General features: G+C 41.6%; 1 protein-coding gene across 1 annotated transcript; it reads right to left on the minus strand.

Annotated features, from left to right (window-relative positions):
* Positions 1–6,093: 6,093 nt before the first annotated feature.
* On the minus strand, positions 6,094–20,325 carry mlycd (malonyl-CoA decarboxylase). Its single transcript, XM_073472016.1, has 5 exons — positions 19,736–20,325; positions 15,307–15,419; positions 13,945–14,101; positions 13,369–13,521; positions 6,094–7,074 (listed from the first exon to the last, which is right to left on the minus strand). The coding sequence occupies exons 1-5, from the start codon at positions 20,279–20,281 to the stop codon at positions 6,529–6,531; spliced, it is 1,515 nt and encodes a 504-aa protein (XP_073328117.1). The 5' UTR covers positions 20,282–20,325; the 3' UTR covers positions 6,094–6,528.
* Between the last annotated feature and the right edge of the window lie 3,738 nt (positions 20,326–24,063).

Genomic DNA, 24,063 nt, shown 5'->3' on the forward strand with positions numbered 1-24,063 from the left:
ACCCAAAACCCTAAACCCAAAATATTGGGGTTTGACAACCAGGGAATGACACTCAATCAACTATCTTTCTCCAGAATCACACGCCTGTGTTACAAACTGGGGCGTAGAGCTTCAAAGATGTGGGCAATAACCAGGCAGGGAAGGTCTGTTGGTTGTAACATGAAAGTTTAGGTTTCAATGTGTTTGGAGTTCGACTTCTGCAGGGAAGGAAAACTAGAATATCTCTGCTTCTGCTGCATTGATTTCGTCCAATTCATTTATTTATTTTTGACACACGAGCAGTGTGGCTCGAGGGATGGTAGTACCAGCTCGTCAGTCCACCAATTCAGACTTCAATAGCCCCAAAAAGTATCGGATGGATTGCTATAACATTTTGTACAGACATTTATTGTTACCATGGAATAATCTTAATGACCTTGGTGATCTGTCTTTTCCTGTAGCACCATCAGCAGTTTGACATGTGTGATTTCGGGTGAAATGTGGATGGATTCTCATGAAAATTGATACAGACATTCATGTGCCCCTCAGAATGAATTGTAATTACTTTGGGCGATCCCTTAACAATTAATCTAGCGTAGGCGTGCCCAAACTTTTTCTCCTCAAGGGCCAAAACTGAAACTTCATGGTGGACTATGGACCGAAGGCAAACACCTAATGACTTGTATTGTTAAGATGAAAAATGGTACAAAGATCTCAAGTCCCCTCAATTGACTGAATTCCTGCTCAAAGTTTACCTCTGCCCAGCATGCACCATATCAAGCCCCCCCGTAGCTACCCTTCAATGTGGATCAGGTGGTTATATGTAACTATTTCTGCATACTGTCTGGATTTTCGCTCTACAGCACAAGTCAGCATTCACCCATTCACACACACGCACCACGGACTCTCTGATTGGTGGACGACTGCTCTACCTCCTGAGCCGCAAATGATTTTTCTGGCCCATTGTGTCATAAGTTCACGTCTTTGTCCTACAAGAAGTTCTTCTACTCACGGGAAGGAAGACTTTCCTTTGTCGCTAATTAAACTTTACTGAAGGATTAAATAGAGCACCTAAACAATGTGTGTCAGAACATCTGTTTTGCTAAATTTCTCAGCATCTGGTTTGTTTCCCAACTGTCAAAAAGTTTGGAAGTTTGACTAATGCACAGTCGGACACACTTTGCATTAGCAGCATGAGGGGCAGAGAGGTGTTTCCAGATATTTCCAGGTGGTCCTGATACCAGGGCAAGACATGAGGAGAGGAAAGGACAAATGAAGAGCGATTGGTGAGTGATCATCACCTCCGGGGCTCCGACTGTTTACTTGATCGATGAGCTCTTAAGCGGAGCCAGCTCTGTACGTCTGTGCTGTATGCATGTGTGCATACTGGGGCTCTAAAGGTTACATACTGAAAATGTGTTTAAATTCTGTTCAGCTTTTTCAGAGAAAACTGTCAGTGATCCAAGGAAGCAACTGGGGCAATCAATGAGATTCACTCTCATTTCAATCTGTCTGGCAACTGTATCAGTTCTAGAGAAGCTGTCACCCTCGGGTGATGCCACCGCTACCTCTGCCTATTTCCCTCTTTTTATTCAGTAACCCAATCTGATACAAGGCGTCAGGTCAACTAATACTGACTAATTGCAATAGATGAAGGGGGGTGGAAAATGCCATCAGCAAACTGAATTAGTTTTAATTACAGGCTATAACCAGATATAGCAGATCTGTCAATCTCAAACTCACTCCACAACTGGGACAGAGGGGGTGAGCTGAAAGGAATAACAACGCGGACCCAAAGGGAGAGGATGGAGAGAGGCTGTGGATGAAGTAAGAGAGGCTACGGTAAATTAGAAAAGCATGGGAAGGAGGGTGTTTGGCCGACTAACACATCAGAGAGGGGTTGTTGCAACTACATGCACAGTGTCTAACAAGTCACTCTGAGTGAGACTCTGCTGCCCCCTAAAGACGACATCTGGAAAAATACAGGCAGACTCTGAAAAGCAAGTGTGTATCCATGTGATTGTGTGTGGCTATGCACATGTAACGTGTGTGTGCGTGTGTCCCGATTGCTCGTAAAACCGTGAAGCCCTTTGAAGACGGACCAAGGGATCGGATGAGCTGTGGGCGCAGGGTCGGGGTTACCGGGGGGTGGAGGAGGAGGAGAATGGTGATGATGTGAGGTGAGAAGCATGAAGGAGGGCCAGCGACAGCAACCAGGAAGAATGGATTAACACACTTGGATGAACTCTCCCCTCGCACGCACGCACACACACACACACACACACACACACACACACACACACACACACACACACACACACACACACACACACACACACACACACAGGAGAGTCAGTGGCCTGCAGGTGAAGCCAGGCAGCCTTTCAGAGGGTTTTCCTCTCGCTCTCAGTTTTAACTGAAAATCCTCTTGTCCTCACATCATCACTTACCTGCAAATACAGCTGTGGACAGACCACATGGTGACATTTAGAATATGTGTGCAAAAGTGTGCAAAATTTCCCTCAAATGTCAGAAGTGGTACAATAAAAGGCCACACACTATAAAATTCTAGAGGACACGTTCTTCAACCTGAGCTGATGCCCTAAAAAAACACATCAGAAAGTGTATTAACTTCTTTTTCCAGGCAAACAAAGGATTCAATTCATTTGAACAGCACCGCTGGCAGGTGGATAGAAGGTTGTAGTAGGAAGCTAGTTAAAGGCCCTGAAACCAAGTTTTTTCAAGTTTTTTACTCAACCAGTGTTTACCAGTTTTGGTTTGTTAACATAAGAGATTTCTGTCCGTGCTTTTCTGTTCTGGTATACAGCAAGGACCCTAAAAAAAGGGTTGTTACGTCACTGAATCTTACTTTGGTGCCAGACTGTGGTGACAGCTGTATAGAAGTCAATGGGAGATGCATGGAGAAACATGCTACAACCCAACATATCTACGTCGTATGACTTCTGATGAAGAAAAATGAAAGAACACAGTTCAGAAAATTGGTTAACCACTGATTTTTTTTATCAGCACGTTGTTCGTTCTGCGACTTTGTGTAGGAGAGGCTCGTGTTGGCAGTGTCACTACAGTCATATCAGCTGAAATCAGTCAGCCCTTCCCGGTTTGATCACAAAATGATTAGCCCTGCCAATCATTGGGGGGAAAAAATCTATAGCTAACCTTCTCTCTGAAGTGTGTTCCTTCATTCTTCTTTATCAGAAGTCATACGACATAGGTATGTTGGGTTTTAGTGTTTCCATGCCTCCAGAAACTGAAAGACCACACTTCAGAGAGTAGGTTAACGATGGATCTGGCAACAGGGCAAGCTAGGCAGTTTCCTTTTATGAGACAGGAGATGCAGGAGACATGGGAGCCAGCTCGCAGAATCAACTACACTTTAGAAAGTCCAAAACAATAAGACCTGTGACTGCTGATACTGTACTTCTAGGCGACTTTACAGTAAAACAAGCCCAAAGTCACGTATAATAAGCAGGCTTGGCAACGCTGCACCAGTGGAAAAAGGTTAAGTCTCAGGTGACAGGTTGTGAGTTGTGTGGTTACTGTCAGTCAAATCTGATCAAGCCACACCCGCACAGTCCCCATTTTTGAGTGTTAAATGCTTAATATATCATTTTCAAGGTCAGGTTTCAGGTTTGCTTTGTCGCGAATTTCAACTTTCTTATTTAGTCATAAATATTAAACCTCAGAGCAATAAATTCATATTTAAAAATCAGGTTTTCAGGGGCTTTAATGTTGGCAGGTGTTCAGTGGATTTCCCTTTTTGAGAAAGCAGTACTTGCCAAAGGTCAAAGGCCAGGGTTCACTGTGTACTGACTGTGACATATTTGATGGTTCCAAGAAGACACAGCAGATATGAAATGGCTTTTCCATCATGTTTGCATCTCAAACCTTCATTACATTTCCATGTTTTTTCTCTTTTTTTGTGTGACATTTCTGATATATTTGCATTGAGAGTGCAGCTAGAGGATTAAATCTTGCTTGGCATGGTTTTCACACTCCATCTTTTCCTCAGTGGCAAAGCAATCACAAGAAATATTGGAGTTTGAAAGGAAATTAAATTAAATTATGTGTTAGCATTCATTTAGGAGACAGACACTACTAGTGTTTGGCAGTATTTCAATGTATCATTCTAATTGGTTTTGGATTACCCACATGTCATTTTTATATATATATTTTTTTTGCTTAAGAGTTTACTATATACCTTAAAAAATACAACATATTAGAGTGATACAATCCAGCACTTGTTTCATTTGTTGTCCCTTTAAACTTGCTTCACAGATGAAGACAAAGGGCTTTCATATCTGAGACCTTATCAGATAAATTAGAACAGGAAAATAACAGAGCCCCCACTCTGCTACATCTTTGACTTTTCTGGCCACTGTGAACTGTAAAAAATGGATTAACTTCATTTGTAAGGCAATTTCCTCCCAACGAGGGACAAGAAATGAAATACACCGCCGCCCCGCACACACACGCTTTCTTCTTCAAAAAAAATAAAAAATGAAAGGATTGTCTGAATTACTGAATTATTTTTAGACGAGGCATGAATTTCCACATCAGACAGTTTCTAATCAATTTTAATCAGGTCTTTTGCTGCTTTTTGGAAGCTATTGGATCTAAGACGTGTCAGACGACGGAGCGGTGCAATATCGAACTTGGCTGTGAATCCATTATCAACATGTGCTGGGCTGGAAATGTGACAAACCCGCAATCTGATTAGATACAAATACAGACTGGTCTAAGTACACACTGTGACGATGTGGGAACTTGTCAGTGATCTGAATACTTGCTGCTGCATTTGTCTGAAAAAAGTTCAAACACATCCGTCCAAAAAGCTGTTTGATCACAGATGTTTCACACGTTGCCTTTGTCACAATATGTTAATCACATGTTCACATTCCATTCATTTGAGCATCCACTTATAAAAATTTAATCTCTTTAACGCATAAAAAGTGGACTTGATTAATAGTTTATCTAATTTCCAAACCAATTAAAAGCGTTCCTATCAGATAGGTGTGCAGTGCGGTCTGCGGTGTATTAAAGCCTCTGCTAAGGAGGTTTGTGTGAGCACTTTGTGAGCAATTGGTCTTCTTGGTCCTGTGGAAAGTCATTACTTTCACTGTACAGCATGTTATATTTTTTTAAAAGTTCTTAATTAAAAACTGTTGGACTTTTAAATCGCTCTGTGATCAGGGCCATCAGCCATTCCTGGGCAAAGGTAACTCAAAACAAGCCATGGCTGCCAGCTGCAGGTGTGGACTATGTCATTGTTGTTTCCATGGCAACCCGCACAAAAGCGTGCATCGTCCTCCATTGTGAGATGCCGTGATAGTGCTGCACTTTTCCTTGTCCCCCCCGTGCACATCTGTGCACAGAGAGGTCTCCCATTGTCTCTGGTATGTGCGGAGACACTCACGCTGCCTGTCAAGGGCATCCTTTAAACAACTGTCCTTTTTATGCTTCTTTATTCTCCTCCCCCCGTCTTCACGACCGAACACCATCAATCTCACCATTTAGTTTAACTTTATTTCTCACTCCATTAGTTTCTAGGACACCGAGCGGCACGGGGAGAGAGAAAAGGGAGGTGGTGGTGGGGGGGGAGATAGAGACGGTGAAAAAACGAAAAAGAAAGTTTGGCTCCTAGGAGAGATAAAATGTAATTTCACAGTCAACTTGCTGTGATATATTATTTCACAACAATGGGGTGTGGGCTGATATGAGCCCTGCTTGGCACCTGTACAGAGCAGTTAGAACATCAGCGATGGCTCTCTGGAGAGGTTGATTGTGTGTGTGTGTGTGTGAATTTTTTTAAATTTAAATCACCTGAATGGAGGCACCAGGAGGGTCCAGCCCAGCGGATCAGAGTGGGGAAAGTGGGCTGTAAAACATGAGTGGTGATGATACACAGCTGAAACAATTCCACTTTTGTTTAGAGTTATTTAATATGAAGTAATATTTCCAGCCTGTGTTGTCATGCCTTTGTGTATTGAGCTTTGAGGGAGTCAGTATAACAGCAGGTGTAGAGGGGAAAAAGACAGACAAAATCCAATATTCTCCCGTTGTTCAACGTGTTCGCAGTGAGACAGTTCAGCCAAATGAAAGAATCTAAACATCATTTATTCCAGTAGCTGCACTCCCTCGTCGCTCCTGTCTCACCATTACACACACTGTGATCCAGGAACACGGTAAAGCATTGATAGATGCCTCGTGCTTCATTAGCTCCAGTCTCTCAGCCTTGGAAGCACTTACACAGTATCAAACAGCTTCAACCAGAAACCCAATGAGGCAAAAAGCCTAACCTACGCACTACAAACAGAAGATGGGATGAGGCGTGCCATGTGCAAAATGTTTCTATTTTAATTCAAAAACAAAATCAGCTGACAGTCTTTCAATTGGAGCTCCAGAGGCAGTTTTTTTGATGAAACATGTCAAATATTGAAAACAAATTAAACAAAATACAGATCATAAATCAATATATTAATGATATCAAGTGCTATGTAACATATCTGTGGGTGTATCCTCGCCCCTTTCTCACAATTTGCTGTTCTTCTGAAATTGGGACACCAGACCCAGCACCTGCTCCGACGCCGTGATGACCTTATTCTGCAGGTAAAGTGCACTGTTCTTAGATGTCTCGTTCAGGAAGTAGCGATAGTTCACCATGATGCCGCAGGAGTTCGCCACACCCCTGGGGCTGGTGTCTGCGTGCCAGTTGAGCCGCCACATGGTGGCGCCGTTTTGCAGGTGGAAGTTGGCCACTGGATTAAGAGCGTAGCCCCGTCTCTTCTCCCCGTAGAGGTACCAGGCGCAGAGACGCATCAGGGCCGGCTCGAGGACTCGGGACAGCCGCTCAGAGTGCATCCACTCGCTGGTGCCGATCAGCTTGCGGAGGGCCTCGGTGGCCGGGGTCCCCGGGGCTGAGTCGGTGGCCTGTTCCACCTCCTTCCACTCCTGCTCAGAGAGGAGGTCAGAGCCCCGGCCCTCCTTCCTGTACTGGCTGAGCACACCTTGGAGCCAGGAGGAGAAGCCTGGGATCGGAGACAGGCTGGAGAACTGGGACATGTGAGGGAACTCGCTCTGGAGGACATGAGGAGAGCGAGAGGGAGACAGAGTTAAAGGTCATATTGGTAACATCTTTATGTTGACAAATCATTTTGTTTTTCTTAAATAATACATAGACAGAGCTTGTAGAAAGCTGCAAAGTAAAGTATCTCTTTTCCTTAAAAACATTATTATTATTGGGAATTAATCATTAAAAAACATGTGTCGGGTCCAAAAATGATTGTTTTGTTTATCTGTGTGTGAATTCTGACAATTGGTTCCAGCTTCTGGAAAGGTTTGTCAACCAATAGTATAACGTAGTTGGTATCACGTGGTGTCTGTGTTTCGTCAGCATCAAGAGCCTTGATAGTTGCCAGTTTGTGGGGACTGTTCATATTATAAATACTATGTCATATTGTAAATACCAAGTTCATATTGTAAATACTATGTATATACGAGTTAATTCTATTTCTTATCTCTTATTATATTGTTTATTTTTTACTTTTTATTGTTGTTTAAGTGTGATACTGTCCTTTGGCTGCTGTGACTAAGGAATTTCCCCATTTGCGGGACAAATAAAGGAATTCTGATTCTGATTCTGATTCTGATAAAAACAACGTAAAAACGGCTGAGTTCTACAGTATGCACCCAGAATACTGTAAGGCCTAACGTTAGCTAGCATTAGTGACGTTAAAGTAAGCTAGCGTCAGCAACATTAACATTAGCTAGCTAGCGTTAGCAAGGTCAACTTTAGCTGGCTAGAATAGGGTGACCAAACGTCCTGTTTTCCCAGGACATGTCCTGTTTTCACGTCCTGTCCTGGCCGTCCTGGGATTTTTTTTATAAAGTGGTGAAATGTCCTGGTTTTCATTGTTTTTCATTGGGCCAATAAATTGACGCTGCATGTGACGTAATCCCTGAGAGGCTGCTACATTTACACTCACAACGAGCGAGCAGACAGCCATAGCACTCTTGCCTGCATCATCATGCCGAAGCGTAAATGCACATTTAACGATGAGCTACAAAAGAAATTCCCCACTTACCGTCCCGGTCGGGACAAGTGGGAGGCTTTGTGCACCGTGTGCAAACCCGGTACATATGTTTCGGTGTCCAATGGGGGTGCCAGGGACCTCAAAGCCCACATGGACACCGAAAAACATAAAAAAAAGTGTGCGAGGTGAGTGTAGTAACTACACTCATACATACATTCATACAACATACATTTAAAGTTTAAATGTATGTTAATTTTAAGGCATCTTTGAGTACATTTTGAGTATCATATCTCGTTGCTGGGCCGAGTGTCCTGGTTTTTGGTAATCAAAATATGGTCACCCTAGGCTAGAATTAGCAAGGTTAACGTTAGCTGGCAAGTGTTAATAAGGGTAACTTTAACTGGCTAGTTTTAGCAAGGTTAGCTAGTGCAAAAAACTGGCAACCACTTGAGGGGGCAGATGATTCGAACAACAGCGGTGTTGTGACGTAAATGCAGTGGTAGGGGGAGAAGGAAAGCCACATGGCTGAATGTTATCAACAACACCTTTAACCCTTAAACACATACTTTACTGATTTTAGAAACACTCAAGAAACTGTTCAAACTCTTTGTTTTTGTAATGTTTTCTCCAAAATGTGTTGAGGGTCTTTTGAGACCTGACGTGTGAAGCGTGTCTCTCTTTCCACAGCGTGCAGGTGGCAGACAACAGCAGGTGATGTGGCACCAATACTGACGTTCGCTTATACAACAGTAACACAGTGACGCAGTCTGAGTGTCTCGGGTATACTGCAGAGCAGAGCCTTCATGGGTACTGGAGGGTCCTTATGACGAGTGTGAAACTGAAGATATGTCTGAAGTGACTGCAGGTGAAGACTATATTTTTTGTAAACTGATCAGTCAGACAGCTGAAGCACAACGGGAGCATGAGTATGACAATGCTCGCTCGGAGGTCATGAGCTTGACAGGAAAATTGCCGGTCTGTGTTTATTCTTTCACAAGTAAACTCAAAACACATCTTCCCGCTTCAGCCTTGAACCTCACTCAGTCTAAATACATTCCAGTCCTTCTCAGTCTAGTGTATATATACAGTATACATATAGACTAGTGTGTGTTATACCCCCTATACCATATAAAAACAGGTTTATTTGGGGGGGGGGATTCAAAACCTTTAATACTATGTTTCTATGTTTGCTGTCAATGTCTGAAAAGTTAAGAGGCAATGTTATTTTATTTTGTGGCTGTACCAGTGTTAAATACAGAAATAAAGACCTAGGGTGTGCAGGAATGTCTGGAAAAACATCCGGCATTATGGGTTCACAAAGGTTTCTTTTTTTAATCCCCTATTTTGAAACACAAAGAAGTTGCAGAATCATTTACATGCGTAAAGAAACAGCTCCGCACGGAACTGCCTCAGCCTGACGAGAACAAAATTTAGGAGGCGATGGGGCTGAGGAAACAAAGTAAACATAGAAAGAAAACAGATGAGAGGTGGCAGAGATTTGATCCCGACCAGAATGCAAAAGGTAGCAACTTCTCAACAGTGGAAATAAGGCAGATAAACACTCAACCTCGGTATCAAAACACAAAACAACATTTCTTTTGTTTGTGCACAGGCTGCTGCTCTGGCCTTCAACTCCTCAGACAGAGACGGCATTACAAATCAACTCCATCGCTTCACGAACCTGCCCTACTGATGGAGATGGATGATCCTTCCCTCCCTCTTATTCTGTCCTCCTCCTCCTCAGTCCCCCACACTCTCACCTCTAATATCGGTCCTCTTCTCTCACCCACCTCTCCCGCATGTCTCGTCTCGACCACACACACGCACACACACAACACTCACCCATCTCATAGGTTTTCTTCCACCCCACTACTCTCTCCTCTCGCCAAAATCCTCCCCCTCATCTCCGCTCAGCTTCGCGCTCCGGCATATGGGTTGATAAGTGAGAGATGTGGCAAGAAGAGGAGTGAACGGCTGCAGAGGAAAGTGGAAGTGTCAGACAACCCCTGGAGGGACACGCTGCTGTCTGTGTGCCTCACTCTGCAACATTGTTTTCCCTCATTTCTCCTTGATTTCGCCCTCCCACTTCAAAATGCAGCCTTCTCATTTTCCACATCCTGCTGGCTCCCTTGCCTTACGTTTGCATCATAGTCTTGTTTTCCATTCCAACCTCGACTTTGTCTCTACTAGGTGCTCCCTATGTTGAGAGTGGACAGGGTTAACAAAGAAAAGAAGGAAGTGGAAATAAGGACAGAGGTGGTAGGAAAGGTGAAAAGGGAAGAGGGAGGGACGGATATAGAGGAAAAGGAGGAGCCGTGCCAGAACTATGCTCTAGGGTCCAATCTACAAAGACAAGCAAGACCTCCTGCCTTCACCTTAAATCACAACTGTGACCTTTTCTTTTCCACTCTATCATCTATCCATCATCTCAGTGGTCCCTCTGCGGCTGCGTAGCTCCTCTCTTCACCTTTAAGTAACATGGAGCCCAGTCAGAAAGCCAGGGCTGGTGCAGAATTCAACTGCGTTTTTGTTTCGAGGGGCCTCAGGGTGTTGAACTTACACTGTAGGGGTCAGGGGTTCGATTCCCACCAGGATCATAAAAAATAATTGCACTCATGGGCCGCTTTGGATGAAAGCGTCCAGTAAAGGTGGTAACAGCTCCAAACAGTACTTTCTACTGCCCTACAAAGCACAAAATGCAGCAATTAGTGCAAGTGCAATCACAATTGGGAGAAGACCAGAATCTGACTTTTTGGCGTCAGTTAGATGGAGAACTTGGCCCCGGATTGAGAATCTGCTCTAGAAACACACAGCCAACTAGAAAGCTAAAGCTATACTGTGAAAGCTAGCTAGTGAGGCAGCCACTGCTAGCCTTAGCTAAAACAACTTTACCCACCAACATGGTGGTAATATGTTAGTCAACATAACTTACACACATCATATACTAATGTTGAAACCCCTAAAGCTAACGTAACTAGCTTAGCAGATAAGGAGTCACTGCCGTCTCAGGCTTGGAGTTTATGTGATTTGGTGTAATGAAGATAACCTGAATGTGCAGTGCAGACCTTTTGTCTCCCCTTTCTGAGAGTAATTACACGAACACCGTTAATGTGCTTATGACGCCATAGGCTCCGCCATACTCTCATACTATTTACAGCGCGTACTCCATCGCTACACTTGCTCCCCCCTCCAGCTGTGGCACACATTGAATCTCCTGAAGATTATCCAAAAGCAGAGTGTTTCTGTATTTTGGGGGTATTATGTAGGTTATGTGGCATTAATGTATTTGAGTAAAAAAAAAAAGTTCTGTTCCACAGTTGGCTCACCTGAAAACTGATCTACAGTAACTGCTCTGTGCTTTTGTAGGTAAAGAGACGCTTGAAAAAGTAGCATACCTTATCTCCAAGATTTTATTTGCATTAGAAAGACAGCACAGAAGAAGCTGGTATGCAAAGCTAGCAGACCTCTTGATGAAGACAACGTCCCCCATCTGTGAGGCTTTTACAACTTGGTGCGATATAACCTACTTTTCAGCCTCTGATACAAATCACACTCACGCTGACACAAAAAACACAAAACAACGAACTGTATTGTTGCCATTTATAAAAATGTCAATAAGTGAAAAGTCATGTCAACAGTCCTGTTGTTTGAATAAGCTGAAAGCTCTAAAAAACCCTTATTTTTATGAGGATGCACTATAAAGAGCTCCCAGTCTGTTGGGCAGAGTGCTCCATTCAATGTTCCAATTATTAACAAGTGCTACATGGAGTGGCTCGACATGAAGGGTTCTTCTGCGCTTATTGAGAGGGATGGATGAGGTTTGATTACTGCCTGTCTAGTGACTACTGCTCTGTTTACGTGTGTGCATTCAGCAAATACATTCACACTTTAGCCTCAGCTCACATGTACTTCAAATTCACCCAGGAGATTTATGACTCAGCACTGAGGCTGAAAAAAAAATGGATTTTTTTTTAACAGTAATCAAACAAAAATCTTCACATATTTCTGGGAGTTATGCAGAGGGAAACACCTTGTTTGGGTAGCAGACAAATACATACACCATAGAGGAGGAGCTGAGGAGCTCTGCAGGAGGTTACAGCTGGATCTGTGCCATGTATTGCCTCAATATAAGCTGTTCTTATCTCGCTATAATGACACAGGGTGGTTTTATAGCTTCACTGATATGACTGGGTACTTTATGGTGTTTCAGAAAACAGAAGTTTACATAACCTTGCCTCCTCTGTGACCTTATGCCTTACCTCAGATTCACCCAAGACAAATCTTTAGTGGAATTCAAATAACTTTTCTGTTACATTAATTTAAAATGCTGTTGACCCAGAATGTTTGTTTATTCAAAACCTTTGATATTTCAATCACACAATGTGATTTTGGGGTATATGAATACAATTAACTTGACTTGAGTTTAAAGTTAAAATTATTTAAAATATAGCAAGCTGCAGTATCACTTTAAGCCACCATAACAATCTAATGTACTAATGAAACTCTATACACTGACATTGACAGCTACCAAAGGTATTTCTTAGGTCATAATAAGGTCATATTGATAGCATTTTTATGTAGACAAATCATTTAAAAAAAACAAAAAAAAAACATCTACAGAGCTTGTAGAAAGGTGCAGGACAAAAGTGTCTCTTTTCCTTAAAACCATTATAATAACGGTGTTCAATAATCAATAATTATGTTATCAATAACACCTTTAAAATGTAGCTTCTTCTAAGCGTTTTGGTCTTTCATACACACAATGACGCAGACACCCATGCTTTCCTCCTAACCTAGCATCATTGGTAAATGTGGATTGTGTGTTATGATATTTGAGTTTGTACATTGATGGAATGGGTGTTATAGTGTCTATATTAAGGAAGACACAAACGGTGACTGAAAGTACAATGATGGAAAAGAGAGGCAAAGACAGCTGTTGACAATGTTTTAATAAAAATCCCAATAAAACGGTCATGTGGAAAGTGTTTTCAGGTGTTTTAGTATGGACAGAAATTCTTTCTTAAACTGTTAAACTTGGTTTTTAAACAAAAAACATTAGTGTGGATGTAGCCTTAGTGGTTTGCGCTTTGCATGTAGGCACAGAAGAGTTTTGAAACTTGTAAAAGGTGGGCCAGAATAAACCAAGAACACTGCAGCTCTCGTTCTACTGAAGATGAAGCTGTGATCATTTCTCCAGCTCCCACAACAAATATTAATGAATTTAAACAAATGTTAATTGCCTTTCTGAATGCGACTTTTAAAAGACCACGCATAGTCCCTTGACCAACTTTTTGCGGACAGATGTGCTACACTTCATCCCGCTTCCTATGGCACTCACCTGTAGTTCTCGCACCACCCTCTTGATGAGGTAGTTTCCCAGCTCCACCCCTTGTAGACCGGCCTGGGTGGAGGAGATGGAGTAGAAGATGGCAGCGTTTACCTTGTTGACATCCTCCTCGGAGTGGAGTGTGGCAAACTCACGGACGATGCTCTAAGAGGAAAAACACACATTTTTTGTTGTGTCACAGACAAATTCTGCATTACTCATCCAGATACAAGCCCTTTCCTCTCAGCTTCATAGCTGGAGCCAAAGCAGGAGTCTCGTGCAACTACTTCAGAGCTGCTGAGGCAAGACTGTGGATAATGCTGCACTATTTCACGCTGTGGAATATTTCAGTGTTGTCAAAAACACCTTCTTCTCACTGTAAATGCCAGGAGAAATAAGTCAGCGGGTAGAGGTTACTCCCGCGGGGATATGCAGTTTAAAGGCCTCTGTATTGTTTTTCACACAGCAATAATCCATTTGTCATCTGAGAGGAGGAACAAAATAGTAAATCCCAGATGTTTAACTATCCTCCGAGGTGTGTTAAAGTGAGACAAACCATTACAACAGCCTGCAGCTATTGCCTCTAACCTGAATGTTATCGGAGATGTCTTCAGTGAGGGCCACATGTAACACAACCAGGGGTTCTCCCGGCATGGCGGCATGGGTGAAGGCGTAACAGCGGCGGTACGGCCCCACTCTGCGCTTCAGGTCAGTCCAGTTCCTTACAGGGTGCACTGCCTCATACCTGGAAGAGGGTCTGAGAGTTACTCTTTCAGTTTTTGAATTAATCGTTTGCTAAGCCCCGCCCTCCTTAGTTACTGTTGCTCCACCAACTTCACACAGAGGAGACAAGGCAAAGTCTCATTTACATCCCATTTTTCTCCTGAATGAACTGTCCGTTTTTATTAGCTGTAGCTTGCTAGCTAATTCAGCGACTGTTAGCTTCGGGAGTTGGTTCTAAAGCCATCTATGGATGACTTGTTCAACTGTTTAAAAACAATTACCCTCAAAAATTTGTCTTAGATATGCACTTTATGGCTGCGTATGATTGCATGCTAAAACTGCTGATAGCAGCGTGAAGTTTGTTAGATCTAGCATAATAAGAGTCTTACTTAATTCCACATTTAAACCGGCTTTAACTTATCATTGTGAAAAACGTGCTTTCACTCTCCCACCAGGCTCGATTTTTCTAGGAAAAAATTAAGGTCGAATTACGGCACAAAGGAAGGACGTCTGACATTGGCCAACCAAAACAGTAAGAGACATTGTATTACCCGGTCAATATCCCCATGAATGGTGAATGAGCTGGAATAACTGAAAACTCTATGCTGCAAAAGAAACCGCGCTGATGGAGGAGGCAAAGAAGGCGTAGAGGGAGAGTGATAGAAACCAAGCTAAAACAAGAGATAACAAATGGGGATTCACTCAATGGAGAGCACGGTGTTGTGTCTAAGTCTGTTCCCTCACTGATATGTGTTTCCCTTTACCACCAGAGCATGAGACGGTTAAAAACCGGCATTCTTTCTACTAGACCAGGATGTAACAAAACCCGCCAACTTCTTCATGCAACCTAGTGTTTCGCTCCGAGTCACACTGTCGTTTCTTTTTGCTAAGGGCAGTAGCCAGGTTGCAGGTAGTAGCCTGGCTACTGGCTTCCTTTGCGGCAGTGGTGCCAACAGTAATAACACAGGGAAACGCTGGGGGGAGAAAGTTGAAATGTTGTTTATTTCTGCTTTGAATCTAACATAACCTTGTATCGATGTTTAGTATATAATTGGACAAGCCAGACAGAGTTCAGATATATGCTTACAAGATTGTAGCTACAGTCTCAAGTTCCATTCAGTTTTCATACGGTGCTGCATCATTTGTGTGTAAGAAAAGAAAATATGATGAAATGAAAGAGAGAGGTAGAGAAAAAAACAAGGTGTGAGGGAGCATGAATGCCCTTACTGGCTGATTTTCTGCAGGATCTCACAGGGGGACTGCCAGGTGATTCTCTCCAGATGGAGCAGACCTACAGAGAACCACTCTGAAAGCAAACTCTTCAGAGTGCCATTCAGGTCCTTGGAGAGAAAAAAAAAGGTGAGAGTTTAGAATTAACATCCAAATCCAACCGATAATAGAAAATCTGCCACATTCTGCCTCTTGGCAGCCAGTCTGTTGGGAAAATAAAAGAAGGAACTATATATGATATGAATAAAACACTGGTATGTAGGAAACTCCTCATAATGAATGAGAAAAAGAATGGTAGCCAGTATTTTACAAGAAATGTATATTTATTGGGGCTATGAGAGTATGTTGGTAATTTTATTCAGATCTTATAAAGAACAAACTAATTTAAAGCATTAACTGGAAATTGCAGCTTTTATATGACTACTTAAGAACAGGATAAACACAAAGCCTCGCAACCTCCTTTATTGAAGCTCTACCTCACTGACTGACAGCGAAGTTGCTCGAGCTTTTCTGTGGGTTATAAAAATCTTCCATAACGGTGTCTCACACACTGTGCGCGGTCCCCTGGGTATCTGTGTGCCGTCTGAATGTTTTCACATTATGAGTAGTGATTCGTTTGAACCTGCGATGGGTGTAGACGTGGCACTTCAATCAACAATTTGCCATTTCAAAGCAGGCCTGTCCTCCTGCAAAGGTCAGACCTCATTTAAAGCAAATCTCCTGCAAACACACAAACAAGCGCAGGTGGTGCACATGCGCAGACACACAAATACCGCTTATATTGGCTGCTCCGTAGGATGGCTTCACTTCGGGCTTACTTTAATGCCCGCTTGTCAGTCATAAAAATAGCTAATACAAACAAGCTCAAACACAGTCATGGTACAAAAGCCAGTGGCTGAAGTTCTCCATGAGCAAACCAAAACTAACAAAACTTGAAATTCTCCCTCACACATATGCATCAGGCGCTGCATTATTCAGCTCTATGGTTGAGAGGTTTCACGCTGGAAAATTCTGTTGAGTGAAGAGCAAATCAAAAGTAAGCCTCGGAGAAAGAAAAAGTTCAGCAAAACTTCCCATGCGACAGTGTGTGTACGCTGTATATGTGTACTTCACAAACTGCCTGAGGTGAAATAATCTACGATGGCCGATAATCCCAGCCTTACATTTCTGTGGGGGGGGTGGGGGAAAAAGCAGCACATCAACAAACCGTGAGAGTGCAGCTGCTGCCCTAGGTAGCCAATTCTTACTCACACAAAGGGAAGGCCAAACTGAGATGTGTTGCCATTGACCCAGCAGAAGATGAAGTCTTTTGAAATGGGACTAGCATTCAAAGCCTGAGGTTAGGAGGGAGAGGAAGGACGGGAAAAGAAGAAAATCCTGCAGTCCATTGGAAAGAAAATGAAGCAACACTTTTTGACACTGTGCCGGTGTGGCAAGGCGCTGATGTTGCAGCTGATATATTGAGTTATAATGTGATTATACGGAGACAGCAGTGCCTGGAAAGAACGATATTCTATCTAAGGCCGAATGACCACACTGCTGAAGTGTCTACAGGTCAATCTGTGTGATTGTTGCCAGAACCTTTAGTCCAGTAGGCTGAATGCCACTGGCAAGACTGGAAAGTCTATCTAAGGGAGGGAGGGGTGCTCACTGACACTTTGTGAAATCCAAAGCAGTTAAAATGAAATCTTTGACTCATCTTTAAATCTTTTATCCACTCAGTTTATGGACAGGTGAACAAGAAACAAGAATGAAAGGCCTGGAGGGAGACAGAGTGAGGAGGAACATCAAAAATCAATTATCCAACAAAGAGAGACTAATCTAGCAGAGAATTTAAAGTGACACTCCTCCAAGAACAGCAGTAGCTACAGCACTGTGGAATCCAAACTTTCATCACTCCAGTCATTTTAGAAAGTCTATCATTTTCCCCCTCCATGTTTCAGTGTTCCTTTTGATTATCCTCTGGTATGCATGTGTGCTCAACACCTGTAGTACAAGCTTTAATCACAACGACCTTTTCCCATTCTTAGCACAATCAATTCTGGCAATAACAACAAGAAAAGATTGCTGTGTACCGCCAAGACCAAGGTGGTCAACACTCCATAGGTAGCTTAGACCTTTGTAAACTACAAAAGGTCTCAGTGGGCCTCTGTTATTGGGATTAAATGCATCTGAACCACCTCTCGGCAGGAATAAAATAGATTTTGAGCAGGAGAGAAGAGGCTCTTAGTCCTCTGGCGATAGTAGAGTCAGGGTTTTTGAAAATCAGAGTACGGTCTATATATAGCCTGCAAGCTTCTGTAAAGCCACTTGTTGATTTTCTAAATGCAGCTTTCACATCAGCTCACACTACAGTCCGTTAGACTCTGCATTATTATATTATTATTATAACTTTCTACGCCTTTGTTTGTTCACACTGAACCGAGCAGCGCTGCAGAACCAAAAGAGGCGTGACAGGACACATCATGACTCCAACGTAGACATAAAGCCAATGTGAGGAATACAAAACAGACTGATGGTTAACAAGTATAGACTCCAGCACAAAGGATAATTTCACCCTAAAATGAACATTCAGTCATTCCCTGTTCATCCTCATGCTGATGGAAAGTCATGTGAAGTTTCGTAATCCGCAAAACATTTCTGGGGCTTCACCGCAAAACAGTGTTGCAGCATTGTCATAAACAACTTAAGTAGATGGCGACTTTGGAAAAAAACAAAACATAAAACATGCAATCCAAGTCTCCTGAAGCACTGCCTTTATTCACACTCTTGACGCGCAGTCTGGCTCACTTCAGACGTGCTGCCACAAGAATTTAGCCTTAAAAACAGTTTAAATGACGTCTTTTCAAATCAATTTGGGATCTCTGTGCTTGCGAGGACTTAGATCACGCCGGACTAGTTGTTTGGAGCCGTGTGATGTTTCCTTTTCGTTTTTTTTGTTTTTGTTTAAAGCTGGTCCCCATCTACTTCAGTTGTGTAGGATAATGTTGTAAGGCTGTTCTGTTGTGAAGCTCCAGAAATGATTTTGTAATTTTGTGGACTACGAAACCCGACTTTTCATTGGCTCATGGGTGAGTAGATAATGACTGAATTTCCATTTTTTGGTGGACTTTGAAAAAAATCAAAAAATGATTTAAAAAACTGTTTAAATACTGATTCATCTTATAGAAAACTAAATGCTGCAGGTTGGATATTGCTGAAAACACAATCATTTCTATTTTGCTCTACTTTTTGACATTCTATAGACCCCAAAATGTAACAATTAAGAAAACGTTCGCTAGTTGCAGCACAAAATAAAACATAAGGTGTCACACAGTTAACTCCATCTTCTATTGCACATTTATTACAAGTACATAAATATAAACTCACTGGTTGGGAAAAAAGGACTAGCTGAACATGTATCTAGTGCCTTTGTTTATGTGATGCACCTGTGAAGACAGTAGTTGGATATGCAAGCTCGTCAAATTACTCTTTGCGCGAAACGGGTGAGCAAGTTTTAGTATCAATCATCTACGGTGCATTATGCACTCTGCCTTGGCCTCTGAAACTTGATTTGAAAGAAAGGTCTCAGATGCTAATAACACACAGTGTTCATTTGAATACTCATACAAATTAATTGTACAGAAATAATAAGACAGCAAGCTTTCTATCTGAAAGTGTATTAGCTCTTATTCCAAGGTTTGCATTGAGACTCCTACACTCTGGTGCTGAACTGCATTGAAAACTGTAACTTAATTTGACTGAACATGAATGACAGAACAATAAAGTAAATGAGACTACACGAGCCACGTCTGTGTGATGGAAAATGTAACGTTTTGGTTTTTAATCCAGCCTCCTTTTCTTTCAATCTTATTTTCACTTTGTCTTCAAAATACTCATTACTTGCCTGATTTATATTCTGCTCTTTCACCTGGTTGCTGCAGCAGAGTAGCTTTGGCCCTTCCGTGTAGAGAATGAAATATTGTCACAGGGTTTATTTTAACACAACAGCTTACAGTAGCAGCTCTGCTACTGCAAGTTTATCTCTGCAGCCATGACAAACAGAAAATATAAAGGAAGACCTAAAATTGATCCCCAAAAAAGCTCTGTTGACTCATCTGCAAAGCGTCCTAAGATATGAGGAAATTTAAAGATCTATTTTAGTTCATTGAGCTTGGCATGGGGCAAACTGGGGCAAAGGTAACAGCCACTCAAGATATGATGAAATGTGAGCCATGTGATGGGGCAAAGCAAGGGGGGCAGTTAATGCATCAGTGTGGGTGTTAGTTGTGTAGGCAGCTATACTGCTGATGCTGTTAAATTACATCACACACAATATCCAAACATTCAGGTTCAGCCATTCAGCCAACAGTGCCAAACGCCTATACGCGAACAGCACTGTTTGACTCATGCGAGCACCCGTAGAAAAAGTAAACAAACGTTTTACCCTGATATGTGGGCTCTCGCTAGCTTTGGATGAGATTATTTCAAGCACATCGGCTCGGAGATCCACCAGAAACTTCACTCCTCCCTCGACTCTGCTTATGTGGTTAAGCAGCTGTTTATATTGGGGAGTCAAGCTGTATCGCAGCCTGTCTTCAACTTGCAAAATGGTCGCCAAGTCTCGGAGCTGAGTGTCCAACAGCTTCGCGGCGAGCTCTGAGACGCTCTTGTGGTCCACTCCGAAGTCTTGAGACAGCTTCGTCAGGACACCGAGTTTGTCGTCCTTGTTCAGACTGTTGTAGAAGTGCATAAAGTCCAAGCTGTTTGACTCGGGAGGAGGAGGGGACTTGTCTCTTGTTTCGTATGTGGGTACAGGTGCAACGACCCTCGCCAGTATCTCCTCCATGCTCGTGACACTGCCACGAACAGGGGTCGAGTACCAGCGGCAAACGCTGAAGTCTGAGGCCCTGAGAGCTGCTTTGAGGACAGTCCGGTGTTGCCAGCACCTCACACTGCTGCGAAAAGCCCAGATTACAGGGTGGGATATCATCGCCGGGAGGGAGCTCAGCTGTCTGTTTGGGACCCGCGACCAGTGAACACACAGGAGGCAACCACTTCCGGGTCTCTTAAAGAGACAGTACAGCTGTCATAGACTGGAGGTCCATGACAGGTCTAGTCTCATATAATGAGTACAAAATATAAGAGGGTCAACCATACAGAACTTTCTTTATTTGATCAAAATCACATGGCCTTAATATTAAATGTTTAGGATATATCGTGATACACAATATAACACTTGATATTCTGAAATATCACAATATTTTTGACAAAATAACTCAGCTGTGACACTATCTAGGGATGATTGTTGGTACTTTAATAGAATATTAATGCCATAAGATTTTTGATTAATAATCATCAATAATGTGGATTTAATGACTACTGCGTAAAGGCAAGTATTAAAGTCCACGTGCAAATTCATAAGGGCACTACTCGAAATGAGTTGGGGATATTGGGATATGGGTGCATATATGCATATGCATAGTAATATGCAATAAAAGTCAAATGAACTGTGTGGCATTATTTTTGGGGGCAAAACACAATATAAAATTCAGATATGTCACAGAATAAACAATCAAGTGAAACTAAAATATTCCAATACTAATTTTAAGTAGTGTAAATTGGTCTATAATTGTCTTTTTCTTCTTTAATTCTTTAAATCTGAAATGTAATCAGTATTAAACCTTTTTTTAACTGTGGCTGATCCAGACATTCTGTTTCAGTGTGTTTCTTTGTTAACATTTTGTGTCTTTACCAAATCCATTCATTTTTAGCAATACATGGTTTTCTTTTCATCTGCTCATACTGAGAACTGAACTGACTGTTGGTAAAGTTGTAAAGGAGGTTGTAGAATAAACTTTTATTTTTAAATCTGATTTCCCTACTTTCATGTGTTAATTGTTTATGTTGACATATAGATGTTTTTGTTCCATGATTTGTGACCTGTAAACAGAACAACAGTTTAGTCACAGTGATATGACAACCTAAAGGTTCACAGAGGGCATATAAGTGAAGCTTTGTTTCAACCAGTGACCATTTATGGACTTATACACAGTACCCAACAGGTGAATCTGTAGAGAGTTGATGTTGCCTATTTTTTAATAATCTGTAGCTGCTTGATAGAAAGACAATGATATAGAAATTTTACTTATTGGGCACATTCTCTGTGAACATCATATTATAAAAAACAATGGGAAAACCATAATCCAGAAATCAATACATACAATTTAAATTGAGTTTTTGTTTTTGACTATATTTCTCTGCTACTGAAGCTGATAAATCAAAAATCAAAAGTGATATAGACAATAATATACACCTCTGTGTCTCAAACTATCCTCTTTTGTAATAGCATTTTCTGCATGTGTTCAGGAGAAATCAGTGCTCTGCATGCTTGAAAAATGGTCAAGCAGCACAGTAATAGGTCATGCACAGGATCAGGGCTTTCTGACAGTGCAAACCTTTTCCTTCTGACTTCCATTTCCTCAACAATCTGCAGATCGTAACCTCTTAAACACATTTTTTGAATGCTGATTTTTCTCTGTGTCCCCGACAGAACTGAATGGTGTTAGAAAGGATTGTACTTTTTCTTATTATGAAACAACCACCACATTTTATGTATTCAATTTATTTTAGCATTTTATGGATATGAAGTAAAGAAGATCTATTTTTAGACTTGGCCAACAGCTTGCCATGAATACTTTCGTCTGATTTCACAGTTGAGCCATATGTTCTTATAGACATACTGAGACTCCAAATCAACCATTTTCATGGCAGCTCTCAGAACATAAACACGGCATATGGATGACATTACTTGTATTGTGATATGTTACATTGAACACAAGCATTAACAAACAATGTGAAAGAAAAAAAAGGCCTTTGAATATTGCCGGCAGTGTTTGGAAAGATTGTGAATCCTATTCATTGATGCTATTCTGTTTATTGTTTAACACTTGTGTAACAGGAAACATTCATTTGAAAGAAATGTATGAGAAATACTTATAGAGTAATATCACTCACTCACTAGATAAATGAGTAAAGGCACAGTAATGATGCAGGCACCACCATTTTTATGTCAGCGCTGAATAATTTGTGTCATATTTGATGCAAAGGAGCTGCAGGATGACAGAATAGAGTGTTATTTATGGTTTGTCAGATTGCAAAGGTCTTTGAACCAGCAGGAACCATTTATTGATTACACTTTCTATACCTCTATGCTGCTTTAATGGACCCGAGTTGTCTCTGTCTTCAGCCTCAGACACCTTGCTGAGCAACTGTATAGTCTGAGGTTTTAGTGTAGGAACCACAGGTAGCTCCAGGTTTGCTCCCCATCATCTACAGCCACTGGAAAATACTCTCTAGAACATACATCTGAACTTTTATCTGCCTTCATGTGTTTTATTCCTTCCTTTGAGAATACAGTAGAAAAACTGCACTGACAACCCTCTGCAGTCCATCGTAGTGGACCTCAGTGGGAACATACCCAACATTATTGCTTCTGTCTCCAGTGCTTTTCTACTGTAAGTCAGATCCTCTTTTTCTATTGGAATCCCTCATCTGAGCTAAAAGCATGAATCACCTGTCCTGTGTTGAGTGGCAATGTCTGAACTACCCTGCTGTGGAATGATATGTCAATACTCATACTATCTACGGGCCCCTCAATCATGTTTTCCACTGCAATTTTTTATACAACTGCACAGAAACATAGAAACAGTTTGTATAAGGTGGGATGACCTTTCATTCTCTTTTTTCGTTTCAATGTTCACATTTTGAAAAAATCAATAAGTGATTTAAATGCTAAAAAATATCTGTTATCATTTCCACATACAGTAGATTAGGTCATAAGGAACCAATACGCAAAATAATTGAATTATCCAGTTTTTTTTAATGAAGAACTTTGAAATAGTTTTAGTATATTCATTCTGACAAGAACATAAGTATACAATGTGGCCTATAACTCTAATTGAATTTAGTCTAAAATAACAATATAATTATGACTTATTAGTAGTAGTATCAAACAATAATGTCTACTAAAAAAATCCATAGTTTTGACACTGATGTTAGCAGAAATCCTGAAGAACTGCCAGGTCTGGTCTGTATTCCTCCCCTGGGTAAGGATAAAGTGGAGCTGATGGAGATAAATCCTTGCCTCAGTAGAAGACAGCCCAAGAAGACATAAACGAAACAGATTTCTATGTACACATATCAGAGAAACAAAACACAGAAACAAAAACTGCAAACCTGAGGATGGGATGTGGTGACACTGCCATGCAAACACAGTAACTTTAGATAAATAAATGCGTTAAGAAGAGGTTTATCTGGAGACAAACTGAGATCTCTAAGTCAAAAGGGTACAATACCAAAGTCCTTGCGACTTGCTCGCTTGATCCCTGTTAGGTGCAACTTTGCACCTCCCATGACTGTGACAACGTCTTACTCCATAATTTATCAGCTGTGCAATCTCATCTACTTCTGGACCCATCACACATATACATCTGTTCACTAAATCAAAAAAAAAAAGTGCATTGCAAGGCAAGACAAACTATGATACTGGTTATGCCACCCAATTACAAGATGTCTCATTCGTCCAAGTTACATGAAAAAATATAACCGATTGTGTAGAGTCTTTTAAAATGTGACATACAGTATTAATCACCACACGAATCCATGAAAATCAGTCACAAAACATCATGCTGTCAAAAAGAGGTCACAAAACAGACGGGTCGCTGAATGCGTTAAACCACCCAACCTGGCAACTCTCGGAACTTCTCAGCCAAT

This window comes from Pagrus major, chromosome 8, assembly GCF_040436345.1.
Source record: "Pagrus major chromosome 8, Pma_NU_1.0".
Taxonomy (NCBI): Eukaryota; Metazoa; Chordata; class Actinopteri; order Spariformes; family Sparidae; genus Pagrus; species Pagrus major.